General features: G+C 36.2%; 2 protein-coding genes across 14 annotated transcripts in view; one reads left to right on the top strand and one right to left on the bottom strand.

Moving 5' to 3' along the window:
* The first annotated feature begins 827 nt into the window (after positions 1-827).
* LOC307011848 (LIM/homeobox protein Lhx8) lies at positions 828-6,154 on the top strand. 2 transcript variants are annotated; one of them, XM_079637909.1, is made up of 8 exons: positions 828-1,294; positions 1,970-2,110; positions 2,208-2,329; positions 2,424-2,644; positions 3,691-3,755; positions 3,895-3,990; positions 4,155-4,320; positions 5,914-6,154. In XM_079637909.1, exons 1-8 carry the CDS (start codon positions 1,127-1,129, stop codon positions 5,988-5,990), a joined length of 1,056 nt encoding a protein of 351 aa, XP_079494035.1. In that variant the 5' UTR covers positions 828-1,126; the 3' UTR covers positions 5,991-6,154. The 2 variants fall into 2 exon arrangements, 1 of the variants encoding a protein (XP_079494035.1); XR_013800496.1 differs by having other exon boundaries at positions 983-1,294; positions 4,213-4,320; positions 5,914-6,147.
* Positions 6,145-21,875, bottom strand: part of slc44a5b (solute carrier family 44 member 5b) — a 33,420-nt gene continuing 17,689 nt past the window's right edge. For 2 of the 12 annotated variants that reach the window (XM_079637901.1, XM_079637897.1), the window contains exons 4-23: positions 21,208-21,292; positions 20,504-20,588; positions 20,255-20,383; positions 19,348-19,408; positions 17,557-17,680; positions 16,002-16,034; positions 14,097-14,180; positions 13,898-14,010; positions 13,244-13,375; positions 12,985-13,084; positions 12,764-12,856; positions 12,508-12,595; positions 12,129-12,391; positions 11,920-12,014; positions 11,149-11,252; positions 10,914-10,987; positions 10,608-10,678; positions 10,310-10,398; positions 9,643-9,727; positions 6,145-7,492 (exon numbers count right to left, since the gene is read on the bottom strand). In XM_079637901.1, coding sequence (XP_079494027.1) covers positions 7,368-7,492; positions 9,643-9,727; positions 10,310-10,398; positions 10,608-10,678; positions 10,914-10,987; positions 11,149-11,252; positions 11,920-12,014; positions 12,129-12,391; positions 12,508-12,595; positions 12,764-12,856; positions 12,985-13,084; positions 13,244-13,375; positions 13,898-14,010; positions 14,097-14,180; positions 16,002-16,034; positions 17,557-17,680; positions 19,348-19,408; positions 20,255-20,383; positions 20,504-20,588; positions 21,208-21,292 — 2,033 coding nt within the window. In that variant the 3' untranslated portion in view covers positions 6,145-7,367. Of the gene's footprint in view, positions 7,493-8,350; positions 9,317-9,642; positions 9,728-10,309; positions 10,399-10,607; positions 10,679-10,913; positions 10,988-11,148; positions 11,253-11,919; positions 12,015-12,128; positions 12,392-12,507; positions 12,596-12,763; positions 12,857-12,984; positions 13,085-13,243; positions 13,376-13,897; positions 14,011-14,096; positions 14,181-16,001; positions 16,035-16,507; positions 16,532-17,556; positions 17,681-19,347; positions 19,409-20,254; positions 20,384-20,503; positions 20,589-21,207; positions 21,293-21,875 lie in introns of those variants that run through there. The other 10 variants (XM_079637904.1, XM_079637902.1, XM_079637905.1 and 7 more) reach the window with 5 other exon arrangements.

The raw sequence follows: 21,875 nt of genomic DNA on the forward strand, positions 1-21,875 counted from the left end.
CACCGACGAGAATTTACATTGTTAAAAAAATTATATAAATAATAATACTTTAACACTTAAATACGTAAAAAAAATCTTCACTGAAACCACCCAAAACTTCATAACTCAATGAACATTACATTACAGGCGGCGTGCCTTTCAAACTAAATGAATAGGCTACACAACATGTGCCAATTGTCAAACTCACTGCATTAGTACTGTAGCCTAGTTACAAGTTAGTATATTTTAAAATATTTGTTTTATTATTATAGTTTTCATCATCTTAAACTACACGATTGAGTAATTATCAGTCATAGGCACAATTGCTGAAATTTGGTTAAAATTAATAAAAAGAGACCTGACCTTTTATAGCTACTTTTAAAAGTGACTAACGAACAGATAAACCTAATCCTCATTAGGCCTTCGAAAATATTATATATTATATTATTATTATTAAATATTAGGCTAGCCTATTAAGTAAGAACATATTTTAAAACATCCATAAACTGTGAAGGTTTTGCGGCACATAGGCTGTCTGTCAATTTGTGCATAAAGTCTTTAAAATTGCATAGCTACAATTAAAATTAAAACGCTCATTTTCAATTCCCGGAAATTGCTTTAGGACAACACCTACACTACCATGAACAAATAAATACAGAGAAAGCGCTTTACATGTCATAATGATAAATCGATTTTTTTTTTTTTTTGTCCCGGTGTGATGTGTTCCCTGCACAGTTCGGAAGAAATATGTCCACCATTTCCCCCAAATTATACCAGAAGAAGAAAAGAACCCGCCTTGAAATCGCGGCAATTAAGTGTCAAGAGTTTAATGAGACCTCTTCACCCTTGGGTCGCGCTGGTTGAGCGTTTGTGCCAAACGTGTGGCTTTTAATTGCTGTTATTAAATAAATCAATTCTCTTCTTCCACTGATTCTTCAGAGGTTTTGACTGGCATTCGTAATTGATACGTTTGGGGTTAAGGCATTATGTGTGAACCGTTTCCGAACCCCTAATGCTGATTTCAAGTACATAATACATGCACAGAGATAACCATTAGGCTACTCTAACAGTCGGACGCGTTTTAATAATGACTGAAATTCTTAAAGTCTAAATGTAGTTTTGGCAGGCTAATTTGGTTGCGGTTGTCATGGTGAAGAGAAGAGTGGGTGATGTTTATGGGATGGAGCGCGTACATTTAAAGGCTGTTTCGATGGGGACTTTGGAAATCCGGAGCGCATTCACCACAGTCATGTCTACGGGTCGCAGTGAGGATTTTACCAACAAGTGCAGAGAAGTTACAAGCGACGTTTGCATGGTAAATATTTTTAATATATATATTTTGCTTGACCATAACCCGAAGCCATCGATAAACCATTAACCTTTTTCAGTCAGTGATATAGGCAACTAGCTGTAATGTATTGTTGAGGAGGGTTATTTTTTTGGTCCATTGAGGTTCATCTCTCGCAAACCGTATTTTGGCGCCATTGGCTTAAATACTGAAAATAGGCTACTTTCAATTATTTTTATTTTTTTTCAAAAACAGTTTTGTGATATAGGCTACGTGATATGAAAACGAAAAACAAAAAAAACACCGTCAGATAAAGGAAAATAACCCAATTTACATGTGCTTTGCCGGTGTAACGTTAACATCCCAATAATAAGGGCAGGAGCTCGGTTGCTATGGTCACCTCCTCAAGCGAACGCGATTAATATTTTTTTTGGCGGCGGAAAGGCAATTCTTTTGTTACTGAAATATTGATAGAAAATGCTATTAAATATGTAGGTGACTATATTTGATATGCACATTAAAATTGTATTCACATACACTAAAAAATATATGATCAATAAGTTATGAAAACATGTTTTTACATTGCACATTTTAAAGCAATTAAGTTGAAATGACTTAAACACCCATGTTGATTGTACTTAAAAAGTTGAGGCAGATTTTTTTTATAGTGTATGTTTGAAAATATAATTTCTGTTTCTTCAGATTTCATCAGAACTTGTGAATGGCCGATTAGATCCTGCTTCTGCATCTGCTTTACCCCAAGCAATGGCATCTGATGCTTTCCCAGGCAAAGTAGTTTGCACGGGGTGTAGAGATGACATCCTAGACAGGTATCTACTTAAGGTAAGATGGATTTCTTTCCTTTAAAATATTTATTCATTGACAATTTTGCGGCATGATTCTAATTTAATTTCTTACACCTGGTAATTATTGAATGCAGGTAAATGACTTGTGCTGGCATGTGCAATGCCTTTCATGCAGTTTGTGCCAAACCACTCTTAGCGGAAACACAACCTGCTATGTTAAAGGGCGAGAGGTCTTCTGCAAACTAGATTACTTCAGGTATTTCTTCTGAAGATGTACAGCATACATATATTTACAAGATGTTTCAGTATGCATTTAACCTAATCCATACATAATTATGGATGTTTGACAGAAGGCATCGGACATGGTGCTCGTGCTGTGGGGAAACGGTTCAATCCTCGGACTGGATACACAGGGCGAAGGGAAACGTTTACCACCTGGCATGCTTCTCATGCTTCTCCTGTAAGAGGCAGCTGTCCACAGGCGAGGAGTTTGCTTTGGTTGGGCAAAAATTATTGTGTCGAATCCATTACGACAGCATGCAGGACAAACTCAAAGGAGCCTCTGAAAAAGGTGAGTTGAGAGTCCTGCATGCATACAGGGGACATACTTTAAACCCATACTTTAAAGCCTCTAAATTATCAACATGATCAAAATGTTGCTGAATAAAACTGTTGTACACAATCTTCTTTAAGCCTTCTGTATTCTAAAGACCTTTTAGTATCATAAAAAAAAATCTTCAGGTTGTGGTACACATCTTTTTGCTGTGAGATCTTTACTGATTTTTATAAAGTGAACATAAGAATACATTTATATATATATATATATTTATTTATTACTTGCTGGACTGAAGCAACTTAGGTTAACTTGATTAACATTTTTAGAAAAATCATGTTAAAATGTGAGTATCAAATATGATGCTGTACAACAGGCTTTTGAGAAATGTTTGTATATGTTGTTATCATCATTGTATTACATTACATTACATGCCTTGCCCCCCCACAATAGTAGAGTTTTGATCATAAAACAATAATTTTTCTAAGAAATATTATTAGGAGATACAGAGTGACAACAACTGATATTTATTGCATTTCATGCAAGTAGTCTGCTATACTGTTATAAAGATCCAATTGATTTACATTACAATCTTTAAGAATTTAATCTTATTTGGCCACATAAATATGAGCAATTGCACCAAATCGCATATTTTTGCTCAGTTTGGGTCTCTGAATAAAAATTAAGATTTTTTTCCTCAGAGTATGAGCTCTATATTCTCATATATCATACTATGAGCCATGAAAGCCTGATGTAACATAATTTTTCTATATAGATTTGGTCTAAAGGTTCTCTAAACTGTTCCATTAAAAAAAAAGATTCTTCAGACTATTATTTAATGTCAGGCTTTACAGGGTTAAACTAGACATTATTTGCATAGTTTTGGTAAAAATAATACAAACCAAGATATCTTAGGGGAAAAAAAACAGTTGTTTGGCTTTGATAGATGGGCTTCTGGTTTTGTTTTCTAGTTTGTAGCATGCTATGCCTGAAAAAATAATTACACCTGTGCCTTACCTTTTATTATTTAAAAACCATTTGTCCCGACGGTGCGTTGCCTACAGGTTGTGAGATAAACCAAAAGCCGCCAAAAAGAGCACGTACCAGTTTCACTTCTGACCAGCTACAGGTAAACTAAATCATCACCCTCGCTGTTCAATGTGTCCCAAATTAGTTAAATGAAAGAAATAATCGATCCCTGCTATGTTGTACGTTATACAGATTTCGCACTCCCTTACTGACGCTATTTCTATGTTTGTGGCTGGCAGGTTATGCAGGCTCAGTTTGCTCAGGACAATAACCCAGACGCACAGACACTCCAGAGGCTTGCTGAACAGACTGGGCTTAGTCGACGCGTCATTCAGGTTACATTTCTTTAGCAATTTCTAAAGTGCCTAAATTGAGCGGTTATAAATTGGTACCTTAAACGTGTTACCATTGTTTACCATTTGCTACCGTATGTAGCAAGCAACAGAAGAGATAATGCGTATGTTGTCTAAGTAATTTCTTCAAATTTCTTTCTGGTCAGGTCTGGTTTCAAAACTGTCGTGCCCGTCATAAGAAGAACATCTCTCCCCCTCATTCAGGAATATCGGCAGGAGGTCTGTCGTCAATCCGGGTGGTTCCCAACCTAAATGAACTGCATTATACAGACACATCCATGCTTACAGCCTTACACAGCATCTGCATCGATGGTGAGATTTGTGGCAATATAGTACAATTAGCCAAGTACTATTTAAAGTACTATTTTATCAGTTTTTAGTGTGAAAAACTGTTCTGATATAGCAGAAATACTGGAAGAATTTGCTGATTTAATGAAAACTGGAAATGGACATATCTTTCCTCCTTATTTCAAACTAAAGAAATCGCCACCCAATACCAATCCGAGACAGAATAGCGATGTTCAATTCACGAGGGAGCAGATTTTCAATGAACCTGCCTAATTGTTTCTTAAAGCGCATTGAATGATTCATTTGAGAATCAGACTGATCCGATTGCAGCTGTTCTTGAGTCAACAACTCACTGATTTAATGATTGGGTCAAAGACTCGAGACTTGGACCTCAAAGACTCGAGACTTGGACCTCAAAGACTCGAGACTTGGACCTCAAAGACTCGAGACTTGGACCTCAAAGACTCGAGACTTGACTTGGACCTCAAAGACTCGAGACTTGACTTGGACCTCAAAGACTCGAGACTTGACTTGGACCTCAAAGACTCGAGACTTGACTTGGACCTCAAAGACTCGAGACTTGACTTGGACCTCAAAGACTCGAGACTTGACTTGGACCTCAAAGACTCGAGACTTGACTTGGACCTCAAAGACTCGAGACTTGACTTGGACCTCAAAGACTCGAGACTTGACTTGGACCTCAAAGACTCGAGACTTGACTTGGACCTCAAAGACTCGAGACTTGACTTGGACCTCAAAGACTCGAGACTTGACTTGGACCTCAAAGACTCGAGACTTGACTTGGACCTCAAAGACTCGAGACTTGACTTGGACCTCAAAGACTCGAGACTTGACTTGGACCTCAAAGACTCGAGACTTGACTTGGACCTCAAAGACTCGAGACTTGACTTGGACCTCAAAGACTCGAGACTTGACTTGGACCTCAAAGACTCGAGACTTGACTTGGACCTCAAAGACTCGAGACTTGACTTGGACCTCAAAGACTCGAGACTTGACTTGGACCTCAAAGACTCGAGACTTGACTTGGACCTCAAAGACTCGAGACTTGACTTGGACCTCAAAGACTCGAGACTTGACTTGGACCTCAAAGACTCGAGACTTGACTTGGACCTCAAAGACTCGAGACTTGACTTGGACCTCAAAGACTCGAGACTTGACTTGGACCTCAAAGACTCGAGACTTGACTTGGACCTCAAAGACTCGAGACTTGACTTGGACCTCAAAGACTCGAGACTTGACTTGGACCTCAAAGACTCGAGACTTGACTTGGACCTCAATGACTCGAGACTTGACTTGGACCTCAAAGACTCGAGACTTGACTTGGACCTCAAAGACTCGAGACTTGACTTGGACCTCAAAGACTCGAGACTTGACTTGGACCTCAATGACTCGAGACTTGACTTGGACCTCAAAGACTCGAGACTTGACTTGGACCTCAATGACTCGAGACTTGACTTGGACCTCAATGACTCTAGACTTGACTTGGACCTCACTGACTTGTAAACATGCCTGGGAAAAGTTAATGTGTCAAGATGACATATTTGTTCCTGTGTGTTTGTGCTTTTGTTAATGGCTCTGTTTCTCTTTTATCTCCAGTTCACACACCAACATCTCTACTCTACCAGCCTTTACTGTCCCAACAATCAACACATCTACCGATCAGCAGCAGCTAAACATTTAACAATTCAGTTGTAAACGTTGTGCCAATTATTATAACAATATTTATACTACTAATACCTTTGTATTAAATGTATTCATTTGTATGTTTCAATTTATTAATGTGTATTTTGTTCCTATCCCATGCGGTTTAAGTAAAAACAACTTGTTGTCATGTGTCTATATGAAATACTTTATTTCCAAATTGATCCTTGCATGCACTTGGATTACATCATACAATGTTATTATGCATTGTAAATTAGCACAATATAAAGTCACAAAAATAATACAAATGTTTACCACACTGTAAAAGAAGAGAATTAAATAAAGTTAAATACTAATAAGATAAGACAAGTGTTAAACTAAAGAATAATGCAATTTGAATGAATTATAAGAGCTGATTTTAATTTCAGCACATGCAGTCGCTGTATAAGCGTTCACATTCAAGTGTTCTTAACATAAAAATGGTACGGAATACATTTTGACTTAAATATTAGAAGAAACATCCCTTTCAAATGATGAGAAAAAAAATGTGTACATTGTATATAAAAAAAAGAAGGTACAACTTCAAATGGTTTGTAATCACATAACTTCGTCAAAATATAAGCAATTAGTCCACCTAAAATTACTACTAATATTCTGCACACATATTCAAGGTGTTATAAACATAAATTCAAGTCCATGGCTAAAAAGAAGTGTGAATGGACACAATGGAATCTCTGAAGGAGCAAGGGGTGTAACCTCCTTCTTAGAGCAATCGATATGAAGAGAAATGCAGTTGGATGGATGAATAAAAGCAGTAATGAAGGAATAAATAGAGTTTAAAGCTCTGCACAGCAGAAAAGGGCTCAAATCAACATGTGGTTGAGGTTAAAAGAGATGTTAACGGCATGTTGGAGTAAGGCACTTCAGCTGAACTGCAAGTACAAACAGCAACTTTAAAAAAGTTGAGGAAAATTCATCTAGTGAAGAGCAATTAATTGCGTTACCGGTCGTTTTCTCAATATGAGAAAAGTGGCAGCTTCACCCCAAATGGGTGCTAACAGAATGCAATGGTCATATAAAAGACAAGAATCAGTATAACAAAAATAAAAAAAAATCAATAAAAATGCATAGACACTTACAAACAGGAAATAATCTCAGCTGATTTAGATGCGTATTGTCAATTAGATTTACTTTTATAATGATGAAATAACAAAAAGATGCAGATCAGATTGAAGACTCTTGCATTTATGTTCTTGGGCTTCTAATAAGATTTATAACACAGAAGCTGCCTACGGACATGACTGAATACTGCTTAAAGAAGTCCATTTAGGATGCTGATGGTCAGGAAACAGAATAACAATCGGCAGTGTCCGTTTTTCATGTCAGTGCCTTTTTGTTGGTTGCTGCTTTTATTTTCTACCTTTCCTTTTCTCCTCTGGTCTCTTGTGGTTCTTCTTGTTGAGGATGGCTCGCAGACTGCCGCTCATGAAATACGGACGGCTTGCGGAGCCGTCGTTCTTCTCCAGATCAAGCACTGAGAACAGAAGCATAAGCAACGTTAATGCCAACCAATCGTTAATGTTATTTTGTCGGCAATCCGAGGCAATGCTGGATATTTGGATACAAGGAAAACTTAATTGGAGAAAGTTATACTGTATATCAGAAAAATATATACAGCAGTGGACAAAAGTGATGTCCGGCCTAGGAAAATTAACATCTTTACTCAGTTTGTGTTAAAGATTTTGTAAGCATATTGCATAGTCAATTGTTTTATTTGTGATAAAGCAATGAAACCTGCCAAATTGTGCGGGCTGTCATACAAAGAAATTATAAACAAATGCAAAAACAAGAGAGAACAAATGAAATATGAATAACTGCAATTATGTTGCAGTCGATGTATGCTTTTTCTTGTGAGCTTTTTGTCTTTCTATGCATAGTAAAATAAAACCTGTAGCTGTATTTTGCCAAATAATTTTTCTGATAAATACCTTAACCATGTTTTATTCTTCCTTCATATCTAAAAATATTAATATATACATACTATATAATATAGATTTACACAGACACACATACATTATCATTTACAATAAATACTAAATGCACACACACACACACACACACACACACACACACACACACACAATATAGCAATAATGTTGCTTGTGTATATACTGTATATATAAATAATATTTTCCTCATATTTTGATGGTTTAATATAACTTGTTAATAGAACATTAAATATTTTAACACATTAAACTGAAAAAAAGATTGCAGTCATTCACACTAATTTTGACAGCACTAATATAAATATTATATATTTTTTAATTAAACTTAGAATGTAAACAATATTGATAATATTTGTCAGCATACCACAAAAAAAATAATCAGAACAATAATAATATTTAGTTCAGCTTTATTCTAATTGAAAAAAACAAACATATTTTTACAAAACTTTCCCCCATTAAAAGACAACTTGTACTGAACTTCACAGAGTAGACGTAGAATCAAACCGGTCTACATATTACAAAATTACAAAAAATGGCTTTTATGTTCCTTTTATAAATTGAACTGGAAAAACTTTCAGACTGAAAAAACAAAGAAGAGCAGTACTCTTCCTTTTAAACTAGGCACATTTACTAAATACTGCCATCAGAACACCTGGAAATTCATAGATTATATCAAAACATGGTTAAAAGAGAATATACACTGTATCTATTATGAATCCTCCAATACAATAACATTTGCCATTAGATTATGATAAAGTTAATATTAAAATCGTGTGGCACATGGACTGAGAATCAATCAATCCATCCACACGCACATCCTATGTACTGCATGAGCTTATAAACCAGAAATGACATGAAAACAAAGGGCTGTATAGAAAGAGAAGGATACTGCAAGATACAAGATCTTTTTCTCATTAGAGAATAAATATATAGAATAGCTTGCTTTCATAATTGGCTACCAGAATATCATCAGACTTGAATTCAGTTACTTTGCTCCAGAAGACAAACAATGTGTAAGGCAATGATGGACAGAATATCAGCAAAAAGAATATCAGGAAGAGAGAAGTATAGGGAAAAAGTACAGCAAGAGTCAGTCAGTATCAGCAGAGAGGAGATCGCCTCTATAAATGCTATCGGCTCCTGATTCCATATCCCAGAATGCCTTGCTCTGCTGTGGAGAGATGCAGCGTGCTACAGTACTACTGCTGTTCTTCTCGTCCCGCCGAGCTAACAGTTTCAGGACACAGCATACTTTTTGCCTGCTTGATCATTTCTGTTAAGTATCCTGTGCAGGCCTTGAGGCATGTAATACGGTTTGGAAGGGCTGCCATCGTTCCTTTCAAGATCTTCACCTGAAGGGTGTCCCGGCAAACCAGACGACGGAAGAATGGAAGAGTGAAGGAGGATAGAGACAGTGTTGCAAGGAAAAAGGGGTAAAAGAAGTAAGAAAGAGTTAGTGAGTAGTCTTGCAGTTTAAGAAGATGTGAAAAAGAATAAAATCACATTAGGATTATTAAAAAGAAACAGAAGAGATAAAAAGTCATGCACAGAAAAAGAAGAGGAAAGTAAAGGAAGACCAGTGGGTGTGTTTTTTAAGTTGAAAACATCATGATGTTCAGAATTTACCAAACACACATACCAGTATGGGAATATTGCAGATTTAAAAAGGTGTACTTACAGAAGCAGAGGAACAATGTATCTACACACATGGCATAGACGTTAAAGAATCCATGTGCAATCATATAGGATCCAAATATCACAGTCTGTGGATGGAAAAAAAGATTACAAGAGAAATTAGTCACAATGAAATCAAAATTATTTTCCGATGGACAAAATCAAGTCCCGCCCTCCATTTTTTCTTGTTCAAGAAGCTGTTTCACTTGTGTATACGTCACAATATGGAAGAAAAGATCATCATACATTTCTTTCATGCCGTCTTTAAAGGTGAGGGTTCCCATACCCTCTTGATCAAATGAGAAGTTTTTTTAAATAATAAATGTATTTATTAATAAACTAACAAATATATACAAATAGTAGACTTTACAGAGTGCTTGTATAAATATATATATTGTATTTTGTATAAAATATAACATGCTAGAAACATAATAATCACTGCAATAATGATCCAATCATAGACTCTTAAGCAATTGCCTATTTAAATCCAAACACATACTTTTTTTGGCCGGGCAGTGCATATTAAAAATAAAAAAATATGTTTTACATATATTCATCTATTCATATTTAAATCAGTCTTAAAGACTGCAGAATAATGAAACCTGAGAAATCCCTTTAACAACAAATAAAAGCATAATTTAACATAAGCAGGCTGTAATGCTTTCACTCACCAGTAGAGGGACCCAATAATAGTTTAATGATGGCACCTCTTCCTGGATTACTGGTATTCGGCGGGTGAAGAAAAAGAACGCAAGGACACCTGCAAAAAACATTCACAACATCAGCAAACAAAAAGAGCCTGCAAACAATGTGACTGACATCCTCAATAACTTGTGTGTTTATGGTTTCATTTATGTGTGTATGTAGGCAGTAGATCTATGCAGTGTCTGGTGTGTTTGTTTAAAGCCCTCAGACTTTATTAGTCTTAATGTTTCCCCGTCGGTATGACACAGATGAACGTCGACTCACCCACACTCCCTGAGATCAGAAGTTTGCCCAAGAACAGCAGGAAGTCAGTCACCTTGTCCAGAACAGCAACTCTAGATATTTAAACAATTCACAATTTAATTGATAATATTTATCTGAATAAGTTGTGTGACAATTTTTTTCGATGTCTGACTTATATTAATCGGATATTGTTGAAATTATGCTTCACAATTATGCTTTCTTTTATGGTATGGAGGCAAAATTTAGTTACAGTTGACAACAGGTGTGTGTAAGGGGAAATTCCTTGCAGGTTGACACCTTGACAATGACATTATAAATGAGTCTTACCTCATACAATTCCTCATCAACAGGAAGAAAGCGTCTCGCGCTGAGGCACAGAAATTCTTCCCATATATTGAAATCTGAGGAAAAAAAGGAGAAGCAACCATAAACGGCATACCTATCAGTCGGTCTGTCTCCACAACTCAGATTTGACATTCCCTTTCTTTTCTTTGCGGTTATAAAGTTATACATAGAATAAAGTTATGAAATCGCAGTACCTTGAAAAAATGGGGTGACTCACCATAATGTAAGCATTCCTGTTCATGAACTTAATGAGGTGCTCAAGGCACCAGAAACAGCATTTGAGGCAGCACAGCAGGAAGCGTGTACATGCATTGTGAGCTCCTGAGACAAAGACAGAAGGAAGAATTGTAACATGGAATTTCTCACCTATGATGTAAAGCAAAATTTTCAGCATTTTCAGCATCATTACTCCAGTAATGTCTCAATATTTTGGAAATCATGTAACATATTTTTTCAGGATTCTTTGATGAATACTACGTGTAAAAGAACTTTTTTTTTTTTTTTAAATAGAAATGTTTTTACTTTTGATTCATTTAATGCATTACTGGTGAATAAATATATGAATTTCTTTCAATTAAAATTGTATTGACCCAAAACTTTTAAACAGTAGCCTACTGTATTCAAAAAAAAAAAAAAAACCTCTTTGCACATTTCTAAATGATAAATGAGTCCGTGAACCAGTTACAATCAACATTCTGAGGGTGAGTTCACACTTGTAGTTTGGTTTGTTTGATCCAGACCAAAAAAAACCCCATTTAGTCCTGGATCGCTTAGCATTCAGATTGGCATTTTTATCAACGAACCTAAAGGCATAGGGATACGTTCACAACCTGATTGGTCGCCTTCTATGATGTATTGCCTATTTTGAGACGGATCACACTTATTCAAATGAACCGCACTAACAGAGCAATCGCACTAGAGTTCGTTTTACTCAAACCAAAACTGCCAAGTGTGAACACACCCTATACATTTTAATGTATTATTATACCTTTCAGTTTGTGGTCGAGATACTCCAGAATAATCCTGATGAACTGTACGATGGACAGAATCAAAGCTCCAAATGCAAGAGAGCCTGTGTGATACCTGGAATAGCATTGTAATGTGATCATAGTGAACATTTAATTTCAGTCCAACAGCCCTCCACTCACAGACATAATCAATAAACTACAAGCTTTAAAAGCACGGATGGCAACATACTTTATAGCCCTGCCAAAGGATGAAGCCAAGGGGCAAGGTGGGATGTCTTCTGGCTTCCTCAAGGCCCAGTAATATGAGGCAAAAGCCCCAGCGAGGGTGCACTGGCCCAGAGCGATGGTGAAATTCACCAGCCAGAGGAAGACCAGTAAATTGCAAAGCTGAAGAACAAAGATATAACGGTGGTACACACTCTCCCCACCGTAAAAAGCAAACGTGCACTGGGAGCCCGGACACAGTTTAGTCACGTTTGATTGACTGAAGGTCTGAAACACATCAAAGAGACACAAACAATCACCAATGTGATCCATTTATTGGATAAATGGACTCAGTACTCACAGTTGAGCAAGCAATCACAGTTTACAGTAGGTTTAGTGCTTACCTCTGGGTCACAGGTGAGATTGGTATACTTGCAGTCGGGTAAAGTTGACATTACTTTATAGACTGCATCGCCAGAGGATGCCAGGAACCTGAAAGAAGTTATGTTAAGGAGACTTAAATACAAACTAGTTAAAGCTGAAGTGTGTCATTTCTGTTCCAGTAAATGGAATTTCTAAAATAAAAATTAATATATACAAGATTAGTATATGCATATATTCATTTTAATCCAGCATTCAATTAAATTGAGATTTGGATACACAGCTGTAACGGCCCAGTATGCGATGCAGAGAGCCAGCAGCAGAAAGGTGATGATGGGATAGAATAGTGTCGACATAATGCAGCCAATCGCCCTGTAGGAAAGAGAGAGACGTGAAAAAATAAAAAAACATCAACATTAGACAGCTTTGTTTCAGGTGTTTTTCTATTCTTTCTATTTACATGCACCAGCATTAAACAAAAGAAAGACAAAGAAACTAACTTGCTGCCCTCCTTCAGTAGAGCGATGGCAATACGAACTCTGTTCCGCAGGAATATCAGCACTAAGATGATGACGGCTTCAATGACAGCCAAGGAGATCACTGCGGTAAATTGACAAGCTGTCATTTTTCCATCAAACTGAACTTTTCATAACCTTCATCAACTTGACAGTGCAGGTACATTGCTTGGATTGAGACTTATTATTTGATTTAAACTGAACTACAAACACTCATATACTGGAATGACTGAAGAAATCTCACTGAATATGAGCCAGGTCTGACTCAGCTGCAGGTAAACCCGGAAGTCAGTCTGGAATCCAATGTCTGAGATGGTGATATCAGAGTCCGGCTTCGCCTTGAGTGAACTGTACTCCCAGTAACAATGCCATATTCCTGTAAGTGACAGTCAGGACACAGTGGGTGAACTCATAGTGTAGATAAATTAAAAAAACAACTTCTCTAACAAATCATTTAGTGTTAAAGGGATAGTTCAACAACAACAACAAAAAATTACGTCGTAATTACTCATCCTCATGTCTTTATAAACCCATAAGACTTATTGTTCGACTTTGGAAGACATTTTCTTTAATGAAATCTGAGAGATTTCTGTCTCTCCAATGAAAGTCTATCGACACCAAACTCTGACACTCAAAACGGTCATATAGAGATCATAAAATAAATCCATACAAATTGAGCGGTCTTCTGAAGAGATATTGTAGCAATGTTACAATAATACTTATAAAGAGAACATGTTAAAGCAATGATTATTGCAATGATTAATGATTTTCTGTTGAGTTCCACTGAAGAACGAAAGTCAAGAGAGTGACTATCCCTTTAAGAGGTTATTGTAAAACATTGAAGTCTAGTATATGACAGTTTAGTTTTGGTCTATGGGGTTCTGTAATCATTACCAACCATAGCCCACAGCCGCGATGGCCCCGAAGATGACCATATAGAAGAGAACGCCAGCGGTGAACCTCAGCACCAGAATAAAGATCAGACTGACCAGCATGCTAATCACCAAACCACTGAAAACACCCATAAAAACAGATCAGCTACAACATATTAATCTAGGGTTTAACCTTTAAACTAAATACAATAATGTAATGCATACATTAGGATCCAAACCCACGAGCTGGCGTAATCCTCAAAGATCTTGGTGCCGACCTCCTTTGCATCCAACAGGCTGGTGATGCCACTGTAAAAAGAGCAAGAAAACCATCAAAAACCATACAAACTGCACATTCAGAGCAGTATATGAGGACTAAGAAGCAATGACACTCTACAGATCAACAGTGATCAGGTGGATGTTTCACACAAGTGTTACCAGTGTAAGAAGACTGGTTCTATTGCTCTCCATTCATGAAAAGGCCATGTTTTTTCATGCACAGTGGAGGACAAGTGTTAAGACTTGGTTTATTTTATCTGACACAAATGAAAATGATGCTGTGAGGGGCAGAGGTACAGTCTGTGTAATAAGCCGTTCATTGGTCACATCTAATTTTCTCCATCTTTTACAGATTTTTTTCGTCTCCGGACTTTATTGCAAAGCATCACAGTCTCGTTTTCATTCAGGTCAAAATACTAATGAAAATAGCAGAGTCTATGTAAGTCTATGGTGAGAGAAGTATTTATATATGGTATATACACTACCGTTCATACGTGTGTTTTTTTTTTTTGTGAAAAATAAAAATAATAATACTTTAATTCAGGATGCATTAAATTGATCAAATTTGATGGTAAATAAATTTAAAGTATAATGTATATAATGTATATACAGGAACATTTCTATTTCAAATAAATGCTGTTCTTTTGAACTTTCTATTCATTAAAGAATCCTAAAAAATATCTAATTTTCCACACACAAAAAAAGAAGAATATTAAGCAGCACAACTGTTTTTAACACAACTGTGCACTAATTCAGCATATAATAATGATTTTTGAAGGATCATGTGACACTAAAGACTGGAGTAATGATGCTGAAAATGTTGCTTTGCCATCACAGGAATAAATTACATTTGAAAATATATTCAAATAGAAAACAGTTATTTTAAATTGTACTAATATTTCACAATATTACTGTTTTTACTGTATTTTAATCAGATAAATGCAGCCTTGGTGAGCATAAGAATATTCTTTCAAAAAAGTCGACCAAAACTTTTGAATGGTAGTGTATTCAATGGATTTGATTTCATTACCTGTAAGCTAGTTACATGAATATTTCATACAGTTATGTGATGCTCATTGATTTGTACAGGTGTTTTTGAAAAGGACAGCAGCAGTGTTGTGCAAGCAATTTGCTTGTAAAGCTACAAGCTTCTAAATTTAAATGAGTTTAGTTAAACTACATTAAAGCTACTTCTTTTAAATAAATGCAGTTGTCTACACTTAGCTAGCTAGCTATGCCGTATAATTAACAAAAAAACAACAACTGTATATTGCTACAAAAGCTGTGCAGACATCTGCACATGGACTCAAAGAATCATGTGAAAAATTCATATGAGAGAGTGTGAAAGTTAATTCGGCTGTAAACCGGAGTTTGAGAAAAAAGAAGAAGAAGCATTTTGTCATGTTATACCACTACTTGCTGGAGGAAAAAAGTAGTTTAGTTAGTTAGTTACAAACACTGGATAACCGAGATGAAGTTCTCCAAGTAATGCTAATGAAAAGTGTGTTTCTCTAGATTTTAACAGTCCCAATTTTAACAGCGTCATCTGCCTTTCAAACTCCTACGCTCAATTTTGCCAAAATCATGATCAATCTGGTTCCTGTGCAAAACGATCTTCATTCCTTCCTTAAATTTGTACCATTATATTCTTAAATGCTCTCTCAGCAGACAGACCTCTGAAAGGCAGTGGGATTTTGTCAGTGACCTTCTGATAAGGGGAAAAGCAGATGTGTTTTTTTTCTTCTACAGATTCTTTGAGATGCTGCAGGTGCAGAATGTGTGATGAGGGAGGTTAGTTTGCAGATAAGCGAAGGACAAGGTCAAGTTTCAAAGCTGACAAGAAGTTAAGACCTTTCTGTTCCTTGCTGCATGGCCGTGACTTTGCTACAAAAAAGAAGCATGTTACATGTTACAAAAGACACACAGGAAGCAAAAACCTTGGATTTCTGAAATCCGGTAAAGAGTTGTAAAAAAGCATCAGCAGATTATAGCATAAAAGTGCTCGTTATTGTGAGCGAAACTCAATACAAAAGTATAATTGGTTAAAGCCTGTTTACACAAGACACAGTCTTGCATTCAAAAACAGCTAGATGGAAATCTTTTAACAAATTTGACCATGTAGCAAGATGCAATGCAAAGGCTGAAGACATAAGAACACGTCCTGTGTAAACAATGTCTATTAGTTACAAGAAACCTGCCTGAATGCTAAAATAAGAATGTACCCCATGTGACCTTTCACCCCAGGCATTCCCATTAGTGCTATTATGGCAGCAGCAACCTCATGCAAACAGCTTGACTTATTTGTGTGGCTTAAAAGGTCAGATTCTCTCTGACCTTTGTAAGGCCTAATGTCATACCCAGATAAAACTGTCTTCTCTTGCCTGGATAGAAAGACAGTATATTTAGGAACAAATGTTAAAAATAACTGTATTATTTGTTTACCTGCTGTATCTACCGAGTCAAAAGCAGATATTTTTAATATCAAGATGCAATATTAAACATACACAACACTTCCATTCAAAAGTTTGGGGTCAGTAATAAAAAAAAGAAGAAGAAATTAAATCACCTTTCATACAGCATTTATTTGAAATAGAACACTGAAAAAACACTGGGGGAAATGTATAACTGTTTTTACAAAAATATAAAGCAAGCAGCACAACGGTTTTCAACATTGATAATAATAAGACCGTGACACCAGGAGTAATGACAGCTGAAAAATCAGCTTAAAAATATCACATACACACACACTAAAATAGAAAATATTTATTTACATTTTGCACATTTTTAACAATTTACCAATATTTTACAGTATTTTGACTAAATAAATGCAGCCTTGGGCATATAAAAAAACAAAAAAAACTTTCAAAAATATTTAAAAAATCTCACAGACCCCAAACTTTTGAGCAGTAGTGTCTGACTCACTTAAAATCTGACTCGTATAAACCCTAAAAGGGTTATTAGGACACTGAAGTAAAGTGAAGGGATTTATTTTGTGTTAATGACTAACTAGCTGTATATTATCCCACTTGTAACACAGTTACCAAATAAATACATAAATAGATATGAAATGTTAAGTATGTGAGAAGGAGACCACGGAGATACGAGAGACATGAAACTAGCACAGTTAAATATGTAATATAACAACGTAGGCAAATGATAGTTTAGCAGTCATTGTATAACACTATTTGACAAAAGAATGGTGCGTGTAATTAAGGTGGATATTTGAGAAATACTGCCGTAACTAAACTAAGCTCATGTGTCACAGCATGGCTGTTTTGACATGCCTAACTAGTCTTACTACTCATGTTACACCAAATAAGAGCAATTTTGTAGCCAGACAGCATCAGTCCAATAGCTATTAAACAGGCTAGTAGAAGGCTATAATCTCTTAAAAAGTGAAACTTACTTTGCCGCTTCTCTCAGATCGCTGACACTTCTGGTTTTACCATGTCCATCTTTGAAGCTGGTTTGGTTGGCAACAGTTAACGTCCCGTTTCTGGTGATGAAATCCGGAAAGCACCTCTGGAGAACTGATAGAAAGTAAAGAATAAAGCGAAATTAAAATCTCTCTAAGTATTTATATTGAAAGGGGTGGATATTGGAATTCACTGCCGCTTCAATGTGTAACTTTTGAGTGATGTATAATAAATTTCTATCTATATTTATCCTTCTAAATATTAAATGATTTGAATAACTTCTTCAAAAATTATGTCTGTTTAATGTACGTTGAGGAGATTCCCCCCTTCCATGTAAAGCGCTTTGAGTACCCAGAAAAGCGCTATATAAATGTAACAAATTATTATTTTTATTATTATTATAAATGGAATGTGCTCTTTCCATGTTTTTGAGATGACCAAAAACTTTTCTAGATGACCAAGAAAGCCGAGGGTACTGGGGTCACCTACATGCCCACTTCTTAGTTAAAGCATTTACTTTACTTTTCTATATTCAAACACTAGAAAATAATGGTGAATATTGTCTGAACCTCTTACTAAAAGAAAGAACATGTTATCTGTATGTTTTGGGAAACTTTCCCGTTTATAGTTAAAGTTAGAACAACTTCAACCTTGAAGAAGCTGTGTATCCTTTGTATCTGTGAGTGTTTATGCTAATACTCAGTGTTAGAGATCAGTATTGGTGGGGTGAACAACTGGGACCTTGGGGCGATAGAACGCTGGTGCCTAGAAACAGTTCTGTAACCTCGGAGGGTCACGCCGTGCCTAAATCCAGGCTCCGGGTGTCAGCCGCGAGATCAATGAAGATATGCTTCTGTCTATCAGTCCATGTGTGGAAATTTACTATGTTCATCCATTTTCTTAGCCAATCAGTATCATTTAACCTGACGTAATGAAGTAGCTTAGACCTTGATGAAAGGTATAATTGCTGTGAAATGTGAATGTACGGCAGAGCGGCCTACGAACTCCTTGTGAGTGTTGAAGCTGCGGACTTCTGATGATGAAACTGAAGAAAACGTTTTCTGAAGAATATTTTGCAATTTATCATAATTCTGACTCTGGGTCTTCATTCATCATATCTGGTCCATGGGTCATTAACTGTAAAATCCCCTACAATATACAGTATTCAAAAGTTGTTGAGGACATGCTTTGTGTCTGTCTGCACTTGTGTTTTTTCACCCTGACTTCAAGGCCTGAGTTCCTGAGAAGTGATAAGCAGCTGCTATCCAAGGGTTTTGTATCATTCTGTGCCTCCTCAGCCGATATGGAGAGGACACAGCAACCTTACTCAGCCTTGCCAGTGACATTTTCTCTTTTTCTATCTCTTATATTACTCACAATGTTTACATCGAAGCAGTTATGATGGCTTCAAAGGGATCCATCGGCCTGAACTGAAACTCTTGATCTCCTACTGCACGAGTTTCTATTTATGTTCACATACATTCGTGTCATTAGCGACTTCATTTTAATTACACATGAACAAGATTTCACATTAATTAATTTAGCCCACTTATACACATATATGTTGGCTTTTCTTTGTTCTGGCACTAGTTCCCACCTCAAACTTTCAAGATTCTCCTGGAATTGCATTTGCACATTATTGGTGAAAGATTTCAGTCCAATACATTTAAATGCGCATCAGCACTAAGGACAGGGAATTATAATGAAACATTTTAGGACAGAAGGCATAGTTTTGACTATGTATTCCTCTCAACATATTTTTTTTTTTAATAAAAACTCACATGGTCTGCTTGGCACAATCATTGAGGGACAATCTTCATCCCGTAGCACCTGAGAAACCGGCTGCCAAATGAAAATAGAAGAGGGGAAAAGAAGATATTTTACAAAAATAAACTTATACAGCATTCATCTCTCTACAATATCTCTCCAGTATGTCAGGCCTGACTCAAAAACTGTCATCTTGTGAGCTTCTAAATGTTCATGTGTGAAAATCCAGTGACGCAGCAGAATTAGATCATTGACAGTTTTGGTTTGGTACATTTACCCACTGACGTGCAAAGGAAATGTGGCGCCTGTTGGACGATACATCTCACGCATCGGCTTGCTAAGAGGAACCATCGTCATCGGCTTGCTAAGAGGAACCATCGTCATCATAACTACTAATCTATCTGACATAGATGAGCATAAAATTCCTCTAGAAATAATAGGGTTCCCACCATCTTTTTAACTAAAAAACTTCCATGACTTTTCCAGTGATTTATGATTACTAGATAAGTATTATTCAATTAATTATCGCTTAAATTCGGATAAACTTGCTAATAATAAATCATTTAGACTCAACGGTGCATTGAAAAGAACAAACCCAAAAGAAAGATTAACTTTCAAATAGGACATCACTAGTTTTATTCTACACAAGAGCAGTTTCTATACAAAGAAATATTTCAGAGCAGGGAATAATATGAAAAACATATACCGTAAATATATAGCCTATATATTCACTATAGAAATGTCTATGACTTTGAATGAATAAGACTTCAATCATTTCAAAGACCTGGGGAGAAAATTTAATAAAATTCCACAACTTTTTCAAGAATATTCAAACTTTTAGCAAAAGCTAGTGTACATGTTTTTGTTCAGTCATCTCAGAATTGAAATAGGTTCTGGTTCTTATGGACATCCACATGGTACCTTATCAGGATTGTTGAAGTCCGGCTTGCAGAATTGCTTGTAGTATTCCCAGTAGCTATTATTGCGTCTATAGTTGTATTGCATGTCAATGTATGTGGCAAATCTATCTGGGCACTTGGAGACACACAGCTGAGGTGATCAAGAGAGGAAAAGAAACATCAGCTACATATAAAACAAGGCTTGTGCTACTAAACAGAGCAATCTAGCTTATAAAGAATGACAGATAGTTTGCAAAAGTGTCTGTATTACCTGAGTTGTAGGGCACTGGAGGTTAATGAGGACTGTAGGATTGGCACATTGTAAAATATTGAAGTAAAATAATATGGCTTTATTTCTGTGGGGGGAAAACAGAGGGTGTTTCAATCCAGCTTTGAAACCTAAATACAATACAATACAATATAGGGATGCACAATATATCGGCCACTAATCGGTATCGACCGATATATGTTAATTTTTGATGTTATCGTTATTGGCCTGATATGAAAATTGGGCAGATATATTAAACCTGATAAATAATGGATTATTTCCTTCTGCTGAGACACTTCAGATGCGCACAATTCACCATGATGGTTTTGAATTTCTTGAAATATGATTGGAATAACTGTAAAAAAGGAAATTACAGTCAAGTGCAACATGCACAGCACAAGTCTGTCATATAGGCTACATAAAATTATAATGAGAACATTATAATTGTGTCCTTGGGACATGGCGTTTAACGGTGATACTTTTGTTTTTGTTATCAGGCTCTCAAAAATTTTATAAAAATTTGGATTTAGATTCAGATTCATCGGCCAATATCTCGGTTATTGGCTTTCAAATATAAAGACTTATCGGTTATCAGCCAAAATGTTCATATTGGTGCATCCCAAATATAATATAATATAAAGTGAGTCTACTTTTTATTTTTATTTTATTTTTTAAAATATAATGGCTTTAACTCCTCTCGGACTCACGCATTAGGAGTTTCCTTCTGTCCACAGAACTGCCCATTGCTGTCTGTCGGGTAGACCACTTTCCGGGGGTCTCCATGCATCCAAGCTTAAAAAACATAACACAAGCCATGTCATCTGAAACATGTTTCTCAAATAAGTTCACCAGAGTTGCATTTCAAATAATTGCTATAATTTAAAAAATTATTTTATTTTGTACCAGCAACCTCAGTATTTTATGGCACTGACACTACACCCTCTGTTCCTGTTGAGAAGGAACAGGCACAAGCAAAGAGGACAAACAAGAAAAGATGCATGAAAAACAAACTAAAAATAAAGTAAAACCCCATATTTAATTTAGAGCATAAGAAGCTCTTTATGTAATTTAACATGAGCGATTCAGATCCACAGTGAATTGAAAACACTGCAGCTCTGTGGAGAATGATTGTGCCCAATGATTTAATTCTCTCCACTTAAGTCATGCATGGAAAAGTGAATTTGAGCTTCAGGGGTCATGAAATGTCACCTCAAGTCTAAAAAGGGTCACATGAGATGTCAGTGCACTTCAAAGGGCAACAGAAAAGCCAGTCGTATTAATTTAGCCTAGTCGGGATTAAACCAATAAGACATCAGAGAGGAATGAGATCAGTGTGAGAAAGAAAATGCACTGGGAAAAACAGCAAACACTCCAC

This window comes from Phoxinus phoxinus (genome assembly GCF_949152265.1).
Source record: "Phoxinus phoxinus genome assembly, chromosome: 15".
NCBI lineage: Eukaryota > Metazoa > Chordata > Actinopteri > Cypriniformes > Leuciscidae > Phoxinus > Phoxinus phoxinus.